The sequence below is a fragment of the Equus asinus genome, chromosome 2, assembly GCF_041296235.1.
Source record: "Equus asinus isolate D_3611 breed Donkey chromosome 2, EquAss-T2T_v2, whole genome shotgun sequence".
Lineage (NCBI taxonomy): Eukaryota > Metazoa > Chordata > Mammalia > Perissodactyla > Equidae > Equus > Equus asinus.
In genome coordinates this window covers 153172934-153194578 of record NC_091791.1, presented here as the reverse complement: position 1 = coordinate 153194578, position 21645 = coordinate 153172934, and the positions used below count along the sequence as shown (strand labels likewise).

Below are 21645 nucleotides of genomic sequence, written 5' to 3'. Positions count from 1 at the left end.
TATATTATCATCAGGAATAAGAATGAGTGAGAAAGTATATGTGAGAAATTATTAGCAAACGGTTCGTGTGTACAGGCAAGCTGTAAATTACAGCAGCAGATCAGGGAAAGAAATAAGGAGATGTACGAAAGAACTGGAGAGATGTCAAGAAAAGTACTAAGAATGGACATCCTTTTCATATTCCCTTCCCCATAATCTAAGGCAGGGGTCAGCACACTAGAGCCTCTGAGCCAAATCTGACCTGCTCACCTCCTTTTGTAAATAAAGTGTTAGGGCACACAGCCATGCTCATTCATTTACATATCGTCATGGCTGCTTTAGCACTACAATGGCAGCAGCAGTGGTGACAGAGGCAGCACAGACCACAAACATTTGTCTGGTCTTTGACAGATTAGGTGTGCTGACTCCTGATCTATCATCCTCTTACCTTCTCCTTAACCAGCTTTCTCCCTCCATGAGAAAGTCAGAGTTGTAGGACATACATTATCATTTTTTCTCTTTAACACTGACTCTCTAGGGCTTTCCAAATATTCGACTGTATCATTTGCAAACACAGATAATTCAAAGGTCAGTAACTTTTTCTTAAAGGGCCAGACAGTAAATGTAGGCTTGTGGGCCTAATACTTTGGAGGTAAGATTCACTGATGGATGCTAAAATTTGTGGGCAAAAATATGATGAAAAACAAGTTTATTTCAATAGTCTCAAAGTAGCTTCCTACAAGATAATTATTACCTACAAAGGGAAAAATGGTAACTCTACAGTGGAGAAACCTAGCTAACGCCACCTTCCCCAGATTACCAACATTAACATCATCAGTAATAAGACATATTGACATGATGTACCTCCTTGTTTAATGCCATCAATTTTCCTCTGATCTTGGCTTTAAACGTATTCCACAGATCCTGATGTGTCGTGTGTTAACTATCATTATTTTTCCTATAACTTCAGTTTGCATTTTCCTTTTCACTCAACAGTCTAATAGGAGGTTTTTAAGTTTCCAAGTGAAAGGGCCTTCGATATTTTTGGGTTTTTTTTAGTAATTTCTAGTTCTACTACAGTGTGATCAGATAGTGTAATATTTCTGCTTTACGGAACTACTGTCACACATTGCTTAACAAGGGGGATACATTCCGAGAAATGTGTCGTTTGGCAATTCCGTCGTTGTGTGAATGACACAGGGTATACTTACACAAGCCTGGATGGTACAGCCTTCTACACAACTAGGCTGTGTGGTACTAACCTTTGGGACCACCGTCGTATATGTGGTCCTTCACTGACTGAAACGTTACGTGGTGCAGGACTGCACTTATATGTTTGCTTGGTGACCTAACAGCCGATCAGTTTTTGTGAATGTTCCAGGGGCACTTGAGTAGGAGGTACAATCTCTACTATCAGGGTGAAGAGTTTGAAAAATACGTAAGATCTACCTTATTGATCATGTTGTCTTCTGTTTCTTATTCTTTGTTCACTTGATCTGTCTTGAACTGAGGTGTATATTAAAATCTCTAATTACTAGTGTTTCTATCTATGCCTCCTTGAATCTCCTGTAGTTGTTGCTTCCTTAAAGTGTGATTGTTGTGATTCTGGTGACTAAATATTCATAAATGCTATGCCCCACTTACGAATTGTGGCACTCAGTATAAAAAAGTACCCTTCCATCTTGTAAATTTTTTTTTGAGGAAGATTAGCCCTGAGCTAACATCTGCCACCAATCCTCCTCTTTTTGCTGAGGAAGACTGGCCCTGAGCTCACATCCGTGCCCATCTTCCTCTACTTTATATGTGGGACGCCTACCACAGCATGGCTTGCCCAGTGGTGCCATGTCTGCACCCAGGATCCAAACCGGCAAACCCCGGGCTGCTGAAGCAGAACGTGAGAACTTAACTGCTGTGCCACGAGGCCAGCTCCCCATCTTGTAACTTTTAATGCTTTTTTAGCGTGAATTCCTCATTGTCTGATATTAGGATGATTAGTCTCTTCTTACTGTTTCTATTTTTCTGGTGTATCTTTGTCCATCCACTTCTGAAATACTTTTTTTTTAGGTGTGTCTCTTGTATATACATACGTATATATACTGTAAATCTTTTTCTTTTTCTTTTCTTGTGAGGAAGATTGGCCCTGAGCTAACATCTGTTGCCAACGATGTTCTTCTTTTTGCTTGAGGAAGATTGTCGCTGAGCAAACATCTGTGTCAATCTTCATCTATTTTATATGGGATGCCACCACAGTGTGGCTTGATGAGTGGTGCGAGGTCTGCACCCGGAATCCAAAACTGCAAACGCTGGGCTGCTAAAGCAGAGTGCGCAAACTTAACCACGATGCCACCAAGCCAGCCCCTAAATATTTTCCTTTTAATAGATGAGTTAAGCCCATGCATATTTATTGCTATAACTAACACATTTGGTCTCAACTCTGTCACAGTACTTTATAACTAGGTGTATTTTGTTATACTTGCCATATTTCTTTCTCTATAAGATGGGTAGTCTTTGCACTTTATCAGCTTTTTTTTTGTCATTTTAGGTTTGCCTTTTTGTTCTAATGGTCAGCTTCGGACACAAATTTTTTTTTTTTTGGTATTTTAGAAGGTTGCCTTTTTGTTCTAATGGTCACCTTCAGATACAGACCTTTTTGTTTTTGCTGAGGAAGATTAGCCTTGAGCTAACATCTCTGCTAATCTTCCTCCATTTTCTATGTGGATTGCCTACCACAGCATGGCTGACGAGTGGTGTAGGTCCTTGCCCAGGACCCGAACTTGGGCCACCAAAGTGGAGCACACCTAACTCAACTACCATGCCACGGGGCCAGCCCCTGGATATAAATTTTTTAAAATGCTCTTAGTCCCCAGTTGCTTTTTTTTTTTTCTCATTAAAGTTTGTTTTAATGGGTCTCAAAATTCTGTGACAGATTTTTGGTCAAGCTGTTTCCATTAAAAAGTACTGATTTTAAAAACTAATAACTTAAAACTGCCACACAAAAAACCAAGTGGCCCATAAAAGATTCTCCTTTCCTTCTGAAGGTTTTACGATGCATCGTTATCATTAACCAGTCTTTTACTATTAAACTTAAACGGCCAATTGAGACAAATATTTCTGAGACTGTTCCACTGCTGATTAAGACTGGGGTGGCAGGTATTGGGGATGCTATTCATTTAGCCTTCTGAGCCTTCTGGGCAGACTTGGTGACCCTGCCAACTCCAGCTGCCTTCTTGTCCACTGCTTTGATAGCATCCACAGCAACTGTCTGTCTCATGTCACGAACAGCAAAATGGCCCAGAGGAGGATAGTCAGAGAAGCTCTCAACACACATGGGCTTGCCAGGAACCATATCAACGATGGCAGCATCACCAGACTTCAAGAATTTGGGGCCATCTTCCAGCTTCTTTCCAGAACGATGATCAATCTTCTCCTTCAGCTCAGCAAACTTGCAAGCAGTGGAGCCTTGCGACAATCCAGCACAGGTGCATATCCAGCACTGATTTGGCCTGGATGGTTCAGGATAATCACCTGAGCTGTGAATCCAGCTGCTTCCATTGGCAGATCATTTTTGCTGTCATCAGCCACACTGCGACGGCAAACATCTTTGACGGACACGTTCTTGACATTGAAGCCCACGCTGTCCCCAGGAAGAGCTTAACTCAAAGCTTCATGGTGCATTTCAACAGACTTGACTTTAGTTGTAACACTGACTGGAGCAAAGGTGACCACTATGCCAGATTTCAAAACACCAGTCTCCACTTGGCCCACAGGGACAGTACTGATACCACCAACTTTGTAGACGTCCTGGAGAGGCAGACACAAGGGCTTATCATTTGGACGAGTTGGTGGCAGGATGCAATCCAGAGCTTCAAGCAGCGTGGTTCCACTGGCATTGCCATCTTTACGGGTGACTATCCATCCCTTGAACCAAGACATATCAGCATTTGGCTCCAGCATGTTGTCACCACTCCAACCAGAAATTGGCACAAATGCAACTGTGTCAGGGTTGTAGCCAATTTTCTTAATGTAGGTGTTGACTTCCTTAACGATTTCCTCATATCTCTTCTGGCTGTAGGGTGGCTCAGTGGAATCCATTCTGTTAACACCAACAATTAGTTGTTTCACACCCAGTGTGTAAGCCAGAAGGGCATGCTCATGGATCTGCCCATTCTTGGAGATACCTGCTTCAAATTTACCAACACCAGCAGCAACAATTAGGACAGCACGGTCAGCCTGAGACATGCCTGTAATCATGTTTTTGATGAAGTCTCTGTGTCTGAGGGCGTCAATGATGCTCACATAATACTTGTCTCGAATTTCCACAGGGAGATATCAGTGATGATACCATGCTCACGTTCAGCTTTCAGTTTATCCAAGACCCAGGCATACTTGAAGGAGCCCTTTCCCATCTCAGCAGCCTCCTTTTCAAATTTCTCGATGGTTCTTTTGTCGATCCCACCGCACGTGTAGATCAGGTGGCCAGTTGTGGTGGACTTGCCCGAATCGACGTGTCCAATGACGACCATGTTGACATGAGTCTTTTCCTTCCCCATTTTGGCTTAGACTTAGCGGTGGTTTTCCCGACACCTGTGTTCTGGCAGCAAACCCATGCAAAAAAGCCCCAGTTTCTTATTTAACCTTTTCCTATTGAGTTTCTCAGTTTTAACTGGTATTGTTTTGTTTTTCTTCTTTAGGGACTCTAACAATATGAATGCTATTCCTTCTCTGCCTTTCATTTGCACTACTTTCTCTCTGGCCCTTTGAAATGATTTATTTTCATTCTCTTCGGACTTTTTTTGTTCCTGATTTTATTCAATGCCCTTTATTAAATTTTCATTTGAGTCTATTCTCTTTTGTGTATTTTGTAATTTATTCAATTCTGAGATATCTTTTTCTTCCATTTCTTTCCTGAATTTAATCAACTCTCATTTCATTTCTTCCTCTCTTTTTCTTCCATTTCTTTCCTGAATTTAACCAACTCTCATTTCATTTCTTCCTCTCTTTTTCTTTTCCTTTTCCTCTCCCTCTCCCTGCCTCTTTCGGGGACTATTTCTGTTCTTAGCTTTTAAATTTCTGATTCAGAAATTATCCATATCTTCCAATGTATGACTATATTTAAGTCCACTTGAGAGTTCTGACTTACAGTTTTCTTCTTCCCCATTGTTGTTTTTCTGAGAGGAAATTTCCTTAGTTAATATGTATTAGACTTCTCTTTTCTGACTTTTTGCAACAACACTTTATGGACCTTTAAAATCTTTTTATTGTTCATTTTTGTGGCATTGGAGTGTTTTACAAGATTTATAATTTAATTGGTGCCCTCTCCTGTCAGCATAGCAAAGTCCAAACACTTTGGGGGATTTTTATTTGTTTTTGTGGTCAGGAGAGATACTGTGTGTTCTCTGATTTTACAGTTCTCTTTTCTTGTAGCTAAGTTTTATTTCTCCTTTTGCCCCTCTGCAATTATTGATTTATTGCCTTTCAGCTTCACATTCATCCTTTTTGTCTATTCTGTGAAACTGGATCTGAGCCCTCTAAATATTTTTCCTTTGCCAGTTGGCACTGGAGCTGTCAGCAGAGGGCACTGGAGAGACATTGCCTCGGGTCCCAGCATGCAGCTTGGCAAGCTTCTCCAGCATGTGTAGCTTTCCCCAGCACAAGGCTCCTGCAGCATCGCAGCATGGAGACAGCAGCAACCAACAGCTTCCCTGAGCAATCCCTACGACCTAGGAGTTCTGTAGCACAGTGTCTCTGGAGACACCACCAGTAAACAGCTTTCTCTGGCACCCCAGAGGGCAGATTCCCATCAAGTTCCAGAGAGCAGATTTTCAGCAAATTCTACCAGTGTAGCCTCTGTACAGGGAAGAGTGACTTCCCTGCCATCCAGTGAGTGATGGACATACCCTCTCCAAGAAGGTCAGGACCTCAGCCCTGGGGTGGGGGCTAAGGAAGCTATTCCTTGGATGTTTAATCTCAGCCTTAGGAGTAGGAGCTGCCCTCTTTATTTGCTATTCCTGTAACTTTATAGTTCTTTCTACTTTTTACTAGTCAATCCCACCTTACTCCAATTTTGTGTTACAGGTAACAATTCTTTGTATCATCTTTCTCCGTTCAAATTGCTATGCAGTTTCTTTCTCAAACAGACCCAGAGAGACACGTTTTTTCCTTCACCACTCAACTGACAAAGGGCATTTCTCCCTTCTTTGTTTCTTCTCCAGAAGTTGTATGTTTTGAATCATGCATATTTTCACCTCCCTGTAGTTCATGATCTCATCTACCTGGATATTTTTTTAGTTCTTTCATTCTCAGGAAGGGTTTAGTCTCTCTGATGTTGGTTTTAGAGCAACCGTAAGTCCCACAGCTAATTCTCCTCTTCCCCACAGTCTTTTATTGACCTACATTTATAAAGCCTTGTGGCAGGATTGGGTGAGGCAGGAGCCTAAGAGATAATGCACAAAGACTTCGTATTTTGTTTTGTTTTTTTCTCTTTTTACTTACTTTTGAAGTTTAGGCACCCTTTGTCTTCAAATTATGCTAAGGACATGGTTTTTGTGTAGTTTTATTTTTCCTTTCTTGTTATTCTGTCCTATTTTAGGAGGAAACATTGGGAAATGGGAACTTAAACTGTCTTCATTGACTTCAGCTATCCTGAAATCCTTTCAAGTTTGGAGTTTTCCAAGTTTGAGACATCTCTACTTCTAACAACAATAAGGAGGAGGAGGGCAAAAGCATTAACACAAGAATCAAAATTTCTAGACAGGCTCCAGCTCTGTCACTAATATTTTCTAAAGTTGGATGATTCACTTGATGTTAGGATTATTTCCTCACTTGTAAAATGGGGGTGGACTTCCATGCTGCACCCCTAGACATTCCACTTCAGTAGGTGTGGGGTGAGTGCTGCGGATGGATATTTTAAACAAACTGCGGTAATTCTGACGTAGTTGGTCAGGGTCCTCCATTTTAAGAGCTCTCAGACTAGCTAATCAGGGAGCTCATCTCCAGTTATATGAGGCCATGTCAGCTCTTCTGATTCAGTAAGTTCTAGTCATCCCATCGTTCAATATAAAATCAAAGCAATGAATCAGTGATAAAATGTCCCAATTAGCTCACATGGTATGAGTCTTTTTCCCTATTTCCTTTTTTATTTCTTAACTAAACAGTTCAAAGCAACCAGAGCAGGTAAAAAATAGGTCAAAAAAAAAAAAAAGACAACACTGCCCAAAATAAAAAATAGCAAACAAAGCCATTGTACTTAATGTATATAGAGGAGAAAACATTAAAAACAAAAAACCAAGGAGATGGAAATACACCATAACCTGTTGCTAATTCACTCTGAAAATTAAAGCACTTTCTTAACAGGAACAAGCTACATGTTTTGTTCCCACTAAACTGAAGCAAAGTATAGTTGGATATAATTGTGGCGTATTCTTTCCAGCGTCCCATATATTCTTTAGAAGCAAATGCAACAAATGCCCCTTCTCATTTTGAGGAAAACCTACTATAAATCTGACACCAACAAGTCACACAAGCTCTAAGCTCCCATTTCACAGAATGATCTATGAGTACTTGCTAAGAAAAGTTAATCCAAACAGAAGCATATGTAAGAGCAATTTTATACCAAGAAAATCCATAGCCTTTCCCGTTTCCTAGCGTTTGGTCATTATGAGGGAATCTGGATGAAATAAAAGACACTTCTGCTAAGACGCTTCTGAATGGTCTGTTTCGGACATACCCAATTGCCGCGGGGGTCAAGCGGGTGTGCAGCTGAGGCGTGGCAGAAGTAGTGGTGGTGGTCAGGGAGCCATCAGCTCCAGTCTTCTCCCAGTCAAAAGGGTCACTCTCAATTACTCCAAAGGTCTTGATGCTGTTGTCAAACACGGATGTAAGAAGCTAAACCACAAAGAAAAAAACTAGAGTAAGCCAACAGTGAACACAGTCACTTTATTCTCTAAGAGAAAGCACCTCAGACTTATAATTTAGTTTTGCAGTACGATTTTTTAAAAAACTTGATGGTACAACAGTGGAATTTGAATAAGGACTATATGTGGGTGATGATATTGAATTAATATTGATTTTTTCAGTTGAGGTACTGGTTTGTACTTATGTAGGAGAATGTCTTTGTTCTTGAAAGATACACAATGAAGCATTATATCTAAAACCTACTTTCAGATGGTTTGGCAAAATGAAATGTGTTGCATGTGTATCTGTATATTCCCTTTCAACCATCTATGTGATTTTTTTTGGTCAAAAAGTGGCATTTTTATATACTTCAACTTAAATAAGTGAACAATGTTAACAATTAGTATATCTAAGGAAGGGGTATATAGAAGTTCATTGTACTTTCTTCCAGTTTTTTTGTGGATTTGAAAAGTTCTTAAATTACGTGTATGTGTGTGTACACACACAAGTTATCAAAAAGAAACCTGCCCCATTATTTGATTTATATTATAATTTCTTTTTTTTGTCTTTAAATTCCAGAAGTCTGACGTGATCTCAAGAAAGACCTTCCTTGCAAACACCTTCCTTTTTACTGTTTCTGACAGTATGCACCATTTTCAGCTTTACGATTATGGCTTCATTCTCTCCTCACCATTTTTCTTACTCTCTTAGTACCCTATCATTAGAGATTTGTTTCGTACATTTCCTATCCCATTGGAGGATTCTGCGAAGGTCTGTTTTAGGCTTTAAAAAGATTACTCTGGCCATGAAGTGGAGAGTAGATGCCATAAACAGCAATGGGGATGAGGGTGCCAGGAACAGATGACCAGTTAGAAGGCTACTGTTGCTTGAACCAGCATGCTAACAGTGGAGGTGATAAGCAGTGGTAGGATTTGGACATAACGTGTGGAGCCAACAGAACTTGCTGATGGATTAGATGAAAGCCATGAGAGTAAAGAAAAAATACAGAATTATTGAGATTTCTGTCCTGAGTCACTGGGTAAATGGCAGTGCCACTTACTAAGATGGAAAGCAGTGAGTTTGGGGATTGGGATATTGAAAGTTTTATGGAGTTCAAAGGGGGAACAGGGAATACAGATACAAAATTGAGAGTCATCAGCATAGATATTAACAGGAATTATTTAAAGCCATAGGACTGGACGATATTATCTAAGGAGAGTAGGTAGCAAAGGGGTCCAAGGGCTTAAGGTCTAGGGCACGCCAACATTTAGATGGAAAGAAGAGAAAGAATCACAAATGAAACCAAGGAATGGCAAGAGAGGTAGGAAAACCAAGAGGGTGGTGTTCTAGACGCCAAGTGAAGAAACCATCTCAATGAGGAGATGGTCAAATGCCATCAATTATAAATTCATAGTTATTTCTCATTATTTAATTGATTTCTCTCTCTTTCACCCAGACTGTAAGCTCCAAGAGGCCGGTATATGTCTGATCTTGCTCATCACTGTACCTAACACAGTGCCTTCTATATAAGAGTGCGGTACTGTGATTTATAACAAATAATATATTTAGTCATTCAGATGATCCAAATATATTTCTCATATATATCTGAGAATATATTCAAATATATTTTCTTTGTTTCCTGGCTCATAGGATCCAAAACTCTTGGAATTTCCTGAGAAATAAGAGCAATGGGAGCATCTTTTGTTATAATCCTCAGTTCCTGAAATCACTTCAGAACTATAAAGTTGGAATGGGTGTCTTGTTATGCATAACAAGCCCCTTTCCATCATAACTGGCTTTATGTTAATGAGGTGACTTTTGGAAAGCATCTAAGGATGGAGGCTGGTCAACAGAGGAACCAACCATGTGATTAGAGGGTTGGAACTTTCAGTCCTACCTCCCTGGTGTCCAGGAGAGGGGAGAGGGGCTAACGCTGAACCAATTACCAAGGTCAATGATTTAATCAACCATACCTATGTAGTGAAGCCTCCATAAATACCCAAAATGATGACTTAGGAGAGCTTCTGGGTTGGTGAACATGTGGAAGTGCTGAGAGAGTGATGCCCTCGGAGAGGTATGGAAGCTCTGCCCCCTTTCCCCATACCCTGTCCCACACATTACTTCCATCTGGCTGTTTCTGAGTTATATCCTTCTAATAAACTGGTAATACGGTGGGAAAAATGGCTTCTTAAGTCTTGTGAACCACTCTAGCAAAGTAAGCAAACCCAAGAAGGGAGTTGTGGGAATTTCTGAGTTACAGCTAGTCAATCGGAAGTACAGGCGACAACAAGGACTTGCGACTGACATCTGAAGTGGAGGGCAGTCTTGTGGGACTGAGTCCTTAACCAGTGGAATCTGAGGCTATCTATGTCTAGGTAGATAGTGTCAGAATTGAGTTGAATTATAAGACACTTAACTAGTGTGAGAGAATTGCTTGGTGGGTGTGGGGGAAAAAAAAACCTTGTTGGAATTAGGGATGCAGAACTATTAAATAGTTACTCTAAAAACATTTCAAGAATAAGTGTTTATTTGCAATAATATTTACTGAAAGATTCAAATGACCCTACCTTTCATTTAAGTCCCAAAGAAAAAATAATAAATGTACAAAAGGAAACTAAAAGGAGAAAAGGAAATGGAAAAGGCATAGATATAAAAGCTGGGAATTTTTATTTTGGTCATGTTTGTTGACGCAAGTCACTTATGCTACAGCTTAGACTTCTCCAAATTGTCAAAGGTAGAAGGCTGTAGAAAACACAAACAAGGAAAGGAAGATGGATCGAGACCCAGCATATGGGAACTGAAGTCCTGACTCTGGAAATCGAGCTTCTCATAGGTTCTCACAGAGTGAGATGCATGCTTGCTGAAAGGTGGAGACTGTCCATGAGGCAGCACCTGCCCCCGCTGTGTGAGCACGGAGCCCGCTATGGCAAAACGCTCTGCCTGTAGTGGGCTGCAATAGGGATGATCTCGAACTGTTTCTATGACAGATGTCCTTTTATCATAAGACTATTGTCTTACATTTATCACAGTATTGTATGTCTTAGAAAATGTAGCATATGCCCCTGGGTCTCAAATAAGAAATAGTTTATCACTATGATGGTGATACTAGAGACCAGCAGCAGGAGGCAGAAGGATGGAGGGCACAAAACAAAGAAAAGAACAAAAGCTAAAGGCATGGAGGCACTAAAGGCCCCCTAGTGGGAACAAACGGTCTGACGAGGCAGAGCCCTGCAGATACTTTAAAGACCAAACATTTCTGATGAAGCAAAATAATTTTCTACTTCAGGACCAGGGTGGCTCTAAATCCTAAACTTCAACAGATTGGGATAGTAAAAACCGGACAAGTCAAGGACTTTTTTTTTTTTTTGGTAACTGAATTCATTATATCACTTTTGGCTAAAATAAATAATAAAACCAGAAAACTCCACACTTCAGTTACTTATTCAAATAGATTTGAGAATAATATAAATTAATCACAATATAACAATAATAACAATATAAATTATATAAATGATATATAATACTATATTATATAATATATAGTAATGTAATAAATTACATAAATGATATACTATAATGATAACAATAATATAAATCATATTTACACAAAACTTGTGATTCTCAACCTTTTTTATGGGGTATGGCCCCCCAAATAACACTGAAGAATAAAACACTTTCTAATCAGAAGAGGAGCTCACTGTGGTAGTAATTCTCAAACTGAAAAGGCGGTAGAGCAAAATCTGAAAAAACCTTCCAGATGATTCTGATACTTCCCTCTAGGAAGGCATGTCTCATGTCTCCATTGAGAATCACTGGAAATCTAGTATATATCTGGCTGCTTTACTTCTTTTATTTAATAATGTGTTCTTGGAAAATATAAACTAATTTAAAGAGTCCAGGTTTCTCAATTAGGGTAACATCCCCCCAGGGATGCAGTCATATGCCAGAGAGTTTAAAGTCACCCGATAACTGAGGCACAGCTTCCTGAAGAATTTTACTCAGAGGTAAGACATTTAATGTGACATTTTATAATACAAGGAACACAAAAATGTTTGAAACTAAAATTCACATGAACCCTTAAGAGAAATCAGGAGAATGCCAAGAAATTTTGGACTTGTGGCTAACATTTTAAGACTGTTCCCAGACCTCTTGAGAAACATACTCATCCTTTGCTGCAACAGGAGAACCTGGTGAAATAGTGTGAGAAACGCTAGAAGCATACGATCATCAGGAAGGTGAATCTTCCTTGGATGGAAGAAGGGCAGTGGAGGAGGTTGGTGGAAGGGGACTTTGGGGAGAGGAGGAAGAAAAGAGGAGGGAGGACCTGAGGAAAGTCTGGACAGGCAACAATGCAAGATTACTTTTTATTTGGCTAATGTTGTGGATTATTTGTGTGAATTTCCCTTCTCCTTGCACTTATGAATAAAATACTTATTTTATTAATCCTAATTCTAATGAGATATACAATAAAATGATTTTTCTAAAGCAAATTATTCAAGACAAAAAAGTAATCAAGGTGCTATGTCTAGGTAATAAGATTCTGAATAATTTGGATTTTCTACTTTTCCATAATTTCTAAACTTTTATGACTATGTACTTCTTTTAATAATGAGAAAAAATCTAACCAACAAAAATGCATTATCTAAAATAAACTGATTGTATATTTAAGCATATATAGTCCACAAAAATGCTCAGTGCTAGCTCCTACCACCTCAATACCCTTATTCTCTATAGCAGTCGGTCATCTGATATGGACATAATGCCTTAGGGAAGCACCCCTCCTCTTAGCACAAATGCAATCAACAGCTTATCATATTTACCTCTATATACAATCCCAGTCTGCCCTTTCAAAAAGAATGTAGACAAAGTCCAGTCTTTGCAAAAACAAATATTATCTGGAATGTGATACTGAGAACTCACAGAGAATCCTGATTCCTCAATTCTAAGTTAATAAATGGTAAATTAATGGATCAATAAAGCACTTAACCAGCAGAGCACAATGGCAATGCTGGCTTGGCTGATTCAAAGATAGATTTATTTACTGCAAAAGAAACTGCCTCATTCCAGTGATAAGTAGATGCAATAGAGGGAAAGAAATGCACATGTTCTAGGTTTCTCTCCTTTTCTGGGGGTTTTTTAGCAGCACTGGTAGAGGGAAACAACAATGCATCACACTCATCCTTTGGAGAACAGAACCAGAAAAAGAGATCAAATAAAGAGAACAAGTTGAAGAAGCTGCAGAGTTTTGGCTGTTTTCACCATTGATATCAAGATACCAGGGCAACTCAGGAGTGCTCCTTGGTCAGCTGCCCCTGGGACCAGAGGCAGTGAGAGGCAGCCTGGCTGCTCAGCCAGCAGTGCTCAGTCAGCCCTCACTGTAAATCGGCAATGTATTAAGTTTCTTGATGCCTCCTAACAAGGTCAATGAGAAAGGTAAGCAGCATTTCCTTTCTGCCTTAACAGGACAAAGCAGCATAAAGGAAACAGAAAGAGGTTCTATTAACAAAGAAGTAGTGTTGAGTAGAATATAAGAATGAAGAAAGAGAAGTGAGATAGTGATAAGCAAATGCAGTGTCACTGAGGTACATGAACAACCACTTAGGTTTACATGATGCTTTACAATTTACAGAACTGTCTCACAATTCTCATTAAAATCTTAACACCACCACTGTGGCATAGGTATTTTCACCATTTCACAGACAGGAAAGCAGGTTGTGAAAGGTCATACAAATGGTGCATAGCAAAGCACCAACGGACACAGGTCTTTTAAGTGCAGTGCTATTTCCACTATGGAAGAGGTATGGCCAGTTAGCACACAAGGCAAAAACAGCATATGGTTGAAATTATCCTTGAAAGTCCCTTAAGATGACCATAGAGTATAGAACAGTAGTTGCACGAGGTACAACATAGCTAGTTTTTCCTCCAGCAATGGGAGAGACTTCTACTTCTCAAACAAATGTGAATGAAGTAAGCTGGCTGCATGTAGGGGTTATACTATACCAAAAAGGTGATTTCTTTTAGACGTGAGAATCACACTCAGTGCAGCCTGATTCAGGATGACTAGACTGCTGACTGGACTGAGAGAAAGACTGAGGGAACAGCAGATTCACAAGGGCACTGCACCATCACCCTCACCATAGGGTGGGACTAACTGATTCAAAGGGCAGCACAATCACAGACACATTAAAATTTTTCCGTCTCCTGCATGTACAGCTGAATTTAAGTGAGTCAAGTAAACATGGACGTTCTGTGACTCGTTATATCAAATACCCATTCATTGCTTCAGACATACACTGAACATCTACTGTCCTGGGGGTAAGGAATGCAGAGGCAAACAAAACACATTCTTGTCTTTAGAGTTTGCAATCAACAGAAGTAATAATTAGATTAAGCAGACAATTCAATTTGGCAAATTTTTCTTAAATGTCTATCATTGTGCTAATTTCTTGAGCAAAGTGGGATAAATGTGCAAGGGCCTGGCTCTAAAGAAATTTATCTAGTAAAGAGACAAAAACAAAGTACTGCTACACGAGCTTAGAAAAAATCACTACTGACTAGAAGGAATCAGAGGAGACTGTGGAGAAGCTGCCATGTGAGTTGGGCTTCAATTTCACAAGACAAGCAGTGTTATGAAACACAGGCATTCCAGGCAGGGCACACTGGGAGAAGGGTTGGTGGTTCCATTTGACTGCACTGAGGGGTCCAACATAGCTGAATCACATAAGTACAATGGGGAACGAAAGGAGATAATTAAAAGAGGGTAGAGCAAGATTTCATCCACTTCTCTCCATCTCCACTGGTTATATCCAAGTCAAGACGATCTTTGTTTCCTGCCTCCTTCCCCCAAGGAAGTCTCTATCTTTCAGCCTCCCTTGCAGTTAGAATTGGGCCAATGTGAAAGAGTTCTGGCCACAGGGGTATATGCCAAAGTGTTTAGATCATTTGCGAGCCTGGTCATAAAATCCCTAAGCAATCATCCGCACTTGCTCTTCCCCTTCCTGATGACTGCAAAGGCCATGTATTAATGACAGCAATGTCAAAATATGGGTAGAGTTCAGCTCTTCAAGTCACCACTTGAAAGTTGCCTAGGAGAGCCACCCAACTTAACTACACTGTTACATGATCAAAAAATAAACCTTTGTGGCGTTAAGACACTGATGTTTTTACATTTCTTTCTTTCCAAGGCATAGCTTAGCCTATCTCAATACCTTCCTAAGTAGTCTCTAATTTTCCTCTGCTTCATTTGGATGCACACAATAGCAAAAGTAATCCTCTTAAAACACAAATTGGATTGCCCTGCTCCTGTTTATTAGACTTCCAAGGCTTCCTGTTGTACTTTGAATAAAATCCAAACTCCTTAACAAAGCCTACCAGGCCCTGCATCATCTGGTCTCTGCCTTTCTTTCCAATCCTATCTCAAACCACTCTCTCCTCTCATTTACTATGTTCGGGCCACTTGTCTTCTTTCCATTTCTTTCTCACATCAGAGCCTGTGAACATGTTCTTCCTTTTGCTTATAACATTCTTCCTCTTATTTGTCTCTTCACGTGGCCAGTACAGTCCCATTTTGAGGGCTTGGCTTAAATGGCAGCTTTAGGGAGAGACCTTCCCCTGACCTGCTGTTTTATGGGAGCTTCCCCTTGTTATTTTCTAGCTCAACCTCTTACTTGTTTGCTTCACAAGCAGCTCATCCATGGCCTCTGAAAAATTTAACCCGGATGTTATCAGAGTCAGGGGATCCTAAAATGGCTCTAAGTCTCCCAATGCAAGAGGCAAGCCTGCTTGCTGCATTCTGACGCAATCTTGGTTTAAACAGCCCCATCACTAAACCTGGAAAGTATATTAACAAGATTAATGAAGCTTGGCTGGCTCTGGATTCCCTCTTATCACATCCTCCGATGTGAGCAGTATGCTGTGGCAGTGTATGAACTAGTGATACACATGTTTTAGTTTCAGGCTCACCAACTGTGTGTAAATTTATGGGTTTCATTAGTCTTCTCAACTTGCTAAACAATGCTTAACATAATCTGAACATTTGTTCTTATGTCAGGATCATGTGATCCTATTAATTACTGACAATAATTTCCGATAATTCTTCATATACCTTTTTAGTTCTTTCACTGCCTTTTTATTAACCAGTCATGTTCAGATTTACCTTACAGTGCCTGCTGTGTTTGTGGCCACCTCTCCAAGGCAGGCAGGATGGTAAACTGGAGAGAGGTTGGGCCTTTCCGAAGGAGTCAGAAATGGGTTCAGATACCACTTCTAGCACCACTAGTTTTCCCAGGTAACATGTCTAAACTACGTCTCTGTAAGACAGGGATAATAATACCAGGTATTACTGTGACAATGCTATGTATCATTTTTGTGACAATAATGTGTAAAGGCACCAAGGGCTCTTCTTTATCTAATTTGATGCTGTTATCTTAGTTTCCCACTAACTAGTAACAGTGTCACCTATAGGTGGAGTCCTGTGGCTGAATTCAAGGCTGGTAAGATTTTCTTAGGTACCCCTCAGAAATATTTCCCCTTCTCAAAATGCTTTAAAAGGATTTATTTAAATTATAAGGTGGCCCCAACAGGATTGAATGTTGTTATCACTATTTACATTTCTGAAAATGTTGGCCAAGTACTTTTTTTTTAACTTTTAATTTGAAATAATTAAAGATTTATAGGAAATTGCAAAAAGAGTACAGCGAGGTCCCATTCATCCAATTTGCCCCAATGGTAATATCTTAAATAACTAGAGCACAATACCAAAACCAGGAAAATCACATTAGTACAATCCACAGAGCTCATTAAATTTCAGCAGTTTTACATGTACTTGTGTGTGTGTGTGTAGATCTATGCAATTTTATCACCTGAGAAGATTCATGGTCCAGCACATTTTTATCTCAGAGCTGCTATCCTCTTTCAGAATCTAATAATAAAAACAATATTTATAATAAGATAGCTGCTTTAATCTTGGCCATAATCCTGATACCTTCACCTTTAGTTTGATAGAAAATAGTATTTATGTACATATGAGCTGATTTTTTCTTACATTTCCTGAGTAGGAGAATATTAGATAATTCAATTCAATTTTCCTAACATTTGCTGAAAATTTAGGTGCCAGGCACAGTACCAGGATAGTGTGGGATAAAAAAATAAGACACAGTTGTACCTCCAGGATTTAAAACCCAGCTGGGAACAGACTTATACATAAATGTGAAGTACTGATAAACTTGACTGTAATTTCCCAAAAACATCATAACATTTCCCAAAAGCAAGTGTCAGCCTTTATTCCAGTTGAAACATGCGTAAAAGATTCCTGGTAAAGAGCAAAACAGCTCTTCCCTCTACATCTACACCTGTTGTCAGAATGGGCAGAAGCAGGCTCCTGGATGAGGTGTTGGCCATATGTAATTTGTTAAGATGATAATGTTCTTTGGCAAGAAACAGATTTTTAAAGATTTACAAAACACAGACATTTGAAGTGAAAGTTGCTTTGTTAAAACAGGATCATTTAACACTTTGATTAGAAAATACAGTCACTTTGGTCTTGGCTCAGAATATACAAAGTTGAAGCTTTATTGTTATTTGACCTCTAGATGTAGCTAGGGAATGCTAAATACTGGTATGTTTTTTGCTTGTTGCTGGAGGAGGCCTATTGTTGTTTTTAACTACACTGGTTGTCCAATAAGGAATTTAAAATTTTGAAAGAACAGTAATTAAACTCAAATTCAGGAACAAATTCCAAACTGTAAAATTAACCATAGGGACAGCATTAGTTCACAAGAGCATTCAGATTCCAAGTACAGTAATTTTTCTCAAAATGAAGACCACAGCAGGGCTCTGTGAGGGAAGCAAGACACAGAAACTGCAAAGCTCAGACCTTTTTGGAAGCTGATGTCACGCTGATACTAGACATCAGAACACACCAGTCACTTACGCTAACATTTTTTTCCCAATTATCCTTCTCCCATCCACCTGCACTCTGCTCCCACTCACTGCTTACGAAAGATGAGAGAGCAAGAAAGAACCAGATTATTTACAGAATGTGTTAAACAAGAAAATGTTATGTCTGCTTTCTGTCTTCCAAAAATAGGAAAATTACTATACTTTGTTTTGTTATTAGGTAACAGAAACACAGAAAAGCCCTTAAGAGAATGTCCAAATGAAAAACTTGAGAACAATAATTTGTGAATTTAAATTGGTCTAAGTTTCAAACTTTAACAGTGACTATGACAGTCTTCTTTAGATTGGAGACATAACTAAGTGGAGAATGTGATCAAATTTTTTTTGCTGTGCTAAACTTTTATCCTCTCATGCAAACTTTGTCAGTAAGCAAATTATTAGCACCCAAGATGGAAAAGTTGGGACATTTTCTAGCTCCTCCTGAATCTAGTCGTAAAGGTATAATTTCATTATTTTATTGCAAGTAATGTGAACTTCTCTGCATTTCAGAAAAGACACATAAAATGTAAAAATAAGAACATGTTCCAAAGTGACTTGTACACAATGCACTTTCTCCATTTGTTAGACACTCTATACAGTTCAACACAAATAACCACACAGATAAGCAGCAGCTTGCCCACTTCAGGTCTCTAAGGACCCACGGTTTTATGTTGCCCCTCTGCTTTATTTCCTGTTTACATCGTATATAAAAGTTGCAATTTCACACAGAAATGGTAATTAAATGCAAATAAGTTCCTGTTGTACAGACTAGTCTTAGTCTTTTGACTGGGAAACACTGATAACACTTAAGAACGTAAAACTTCCATTAATAGGCAGTAAAGTCTATGTGTTGTGCTTTGTAGATAAAAATGATACACTAACATATTATTATTATTAATCTACGTGCAGCTTCATTTATGTTTTCAGTGGTAGTGATTATTTTGCATTAAGCTCTGACCAAGTTCTCCCTGAGAGCAACAGAATCTGCTGAAATACAGTTGGTTGGGCTTAGGGATGCAATTTGTGGTAAACCTAGTGAACCGATACAAGGCCTCCTTAACTGATGCTCTAAGGAAATGATTCACTGACCACAGACAGAATGGAGCCAATAATCTTCAGTGCCTGATGTCCCATAGCATATTAACATATGATATGCAGCCCTTAATCCCTCCACAGACACACTACCTAGCTGGACTTTTCCTTCTGGTCAACAAATTAGCTATAGGATTTACATAATTGGAACTATCAGCAGTTCTATACACCATGAATCACAGCAGGAACAGTAAAATCTGTTACATGATGAACAAACCTGAAATTCTAATGAAGTACGTTCATCCAGAAGGGAGGAAACACACACAGAGAGACACTGTCATCATCAATTAATTTCACCGTATTTCTCAGGATGTATTAAAATAGCATTATTCTAAGGGCCTCCCATATTCATTCACAATACCCTCAAAGATTCAATGAGTGAAAACAGACTAAACGAGAGAGAAGAATTAACCCACAGAACTCACAAAGGTAATTACCTGGTAGTCTGGTTTTGTAAAATAATCCAAAGAAGAGATGTGATCCAGAAACATGCTGAATTCTGGAGGGAGATGTTTCAACATAAGCCTGTGGTCATACCTCTCCTTAATGGAGCCCACTTGCTCCTGGGAAGTAAAGAGAATTAAGGAACCAGTCAATTTCTCTTGGCAGCTACACATTAAGAGCCTCTCAGTAACAGTCTCAAGGGTATGTACAAGGGAATGAGATACTGGGCAATTAAGTATGAAGCAAGAACTGAACTCTTACTAATAGCTTAAGACACACTGTTTTAAAGGGGAGGAAAAAACTGTAACGCAGAACCAAAAGGATAAGTCAGACTTCTGCACCAGTGAACTTAAGTTCCCCCAAAACAAGAGTCATTTTTAAATGTGGGCTCCTTTTCTTTATTAACATATGTGTTTACAATATTCAAATCAAACAACACAATGTGATAATTAAAAATTAAAGATTAATTGACTTATAAAAAAGAAAAAGAACTAGTGAAAATAAAAGCTAAGAGAGCGAGCTAGAAATCAAACCAGCAGTGATGACTGTACTTAAATTAGTATCTATTCTCTGTGTACACAGAAAAAGTCATACTATTAATTAGATTTCTAATAATAGCTCATAGAAAAATATAAATATTGGAATATAGGGAAATTGCTTGTAAATTTTAATTCTTATGCATAAGTATACTCTCAACAAAAAAGGACTACCCAGGAGAAATTTTTATTCCTTCCCCTACCACAACTCACACTTTCATTTCCAAAATACCTTATCCTTTATTTTTCTCCAAGGCAGCTGACCAACCACAAATTCCACCAACATGTAGAATAAGGACCAAAGGTCATCATGTCTTCCCATTTCCTTCATAAGCAAAACAGAATTCAGTCACATTACATATCACTTCTTGCGAGTATATTACATTGTCTAAGGCCTAAAAACTTGAATGCATTTCCCACAAAATTATCTGGTAAATATGTCTATACATCTACATATAGTTATATAGCTATCTACATGGCATATATTCTGAATAATATATACTGAAATATAATAATAATATACTGAAAAATATTTTATACAAAGAACACCCCAAAACCAGAAATGCTGGAAATAATACAATTAATAGTCCATTAATTAATAAATGAGCTCATTAAGTAGTAAGAGAAGGCGGTTGCCAAGGATTGGAGGAAGAATTAGCGTTTAGTGGGTATAGAGTTTCAGTGACGCAAAATGGAAAAGTTCTGGAAGTCTGTTACACAATAATGTGAATATACTTAAAACTGTTGAATTTTACACTTAAAAATGGTCAAGGACTGGCCTGGTGGCGCAGCTGATAAGTGTGCACATTCCACTTTGGCAGCCCGGGGTTCACCGGTTTGAATCCTGGGTGCAGACATGGCACTGCTCAGCAAGCCATGCTGTGGCAGAAGTCCCACGTATAAAGTAGAGGAGGATGGGCATGGATGTTAGCTCAGGGCCAGTCTTCCTCAGCAAAAAGAGGAGGACTGGCAGCAGCTAGTTCAGGGCTAATCTTCCTCAGGGGAAAAAAAAAGTCAAGATGGTAAATTTAATGTTAAGTGCTTGTTTTGTTTTGTTTTGTTTTTTGGAGGAAGATTAGCCTGGAGCTAACTACTGCCAATCCTCCTCTTTTTGCTGAGGAAGACTGGCCCTGAGCTAACATCCATGCTCATCTTCCTCTGCCTTATATGTGGGACACCTACCACAACATGGCTTTTGCCAAGCGGTGCAATGTCCGCACCCGGGATCTGAACTGGCGAACCCAGGGCCGCTGAGAAGTAGAACATGTGCACTTAACCGCTGCGTCACCGGGCCCGCCCCAAGTTATGTGTTTTTTACCACAATCAAAAAAAAGTAAAGGGGGGCTGGCCCCGTGGCCAAGTAGTGAAGTTCACGCACTCTGCTGCAGGCAGCCCAGTGTTTCGTTGGTTCGAATCCTGGGCGCGGACATGACACTGCTCATCAAACCACGCTGAGGCAGCATCCCACATGCCACAACTAGAAGGACCCACAACGAAGAATATACAACTATGTACCGGGGGGCTTTGGGAAGGAAAAAAATAAAATCTTTTGAAAAAAAAAGTAAAGGGAATCCTAAAAGCAAGCTGGAAATGAGAAGCAAGCTGATACTGAAGCTTTGGCTTTGGCTGTTCTGGGGGCATCTGTCACAGGTTTTATCAACCATGGTTTTATCAATTAGGAAAGGGACAGGTATAAAAGCTTGAGCCTACACAAGACAGGAGGTGTAACTAAGCTACTTCCCCCACCCGCAGCATATAGCCAGGG

At 39.4% G+C, this 21645-nt stretch overlaps 1 protein-coding gene and 1 pseudogene across 5 annotated transcripts in view; both read right to left on the bottom strand.

Moving 5' to 3' along the window:
• The window catches only part of TTBK2 (tau tubulin kinase 2), a 137522-nt gene that overhangs the window by 25129 nt on the left and 90748 nt on the right, over positions 1–21645 (bottom strand). For all 5 annotated transcript variants that reach the window (XM_070502898.1, XM_070502901.1, XM_070502906.1 and 2 more), the window contains 3 exons: positions 20113–20205; positions 19338–19463; positions 7706–7863 (listed from right to left, as the gene is read on the bottom strand). In XM_070502898.1, the coding sequence (XP_070358999.1) occupies positions 7706–7863; positions 19338–19463; positions 20113–20205 (377 nt within the window). The remainder of the gene's footprint in view (positions 1–7705; positions 7864–19337; positions 19464–20112; positions 20206–21645) is intronic.
• On the bottom strand, positions 2995–4668 carry LOC106841331 (elongation factor 1-alpha 1 pseudogene; annotated as a pseudogene).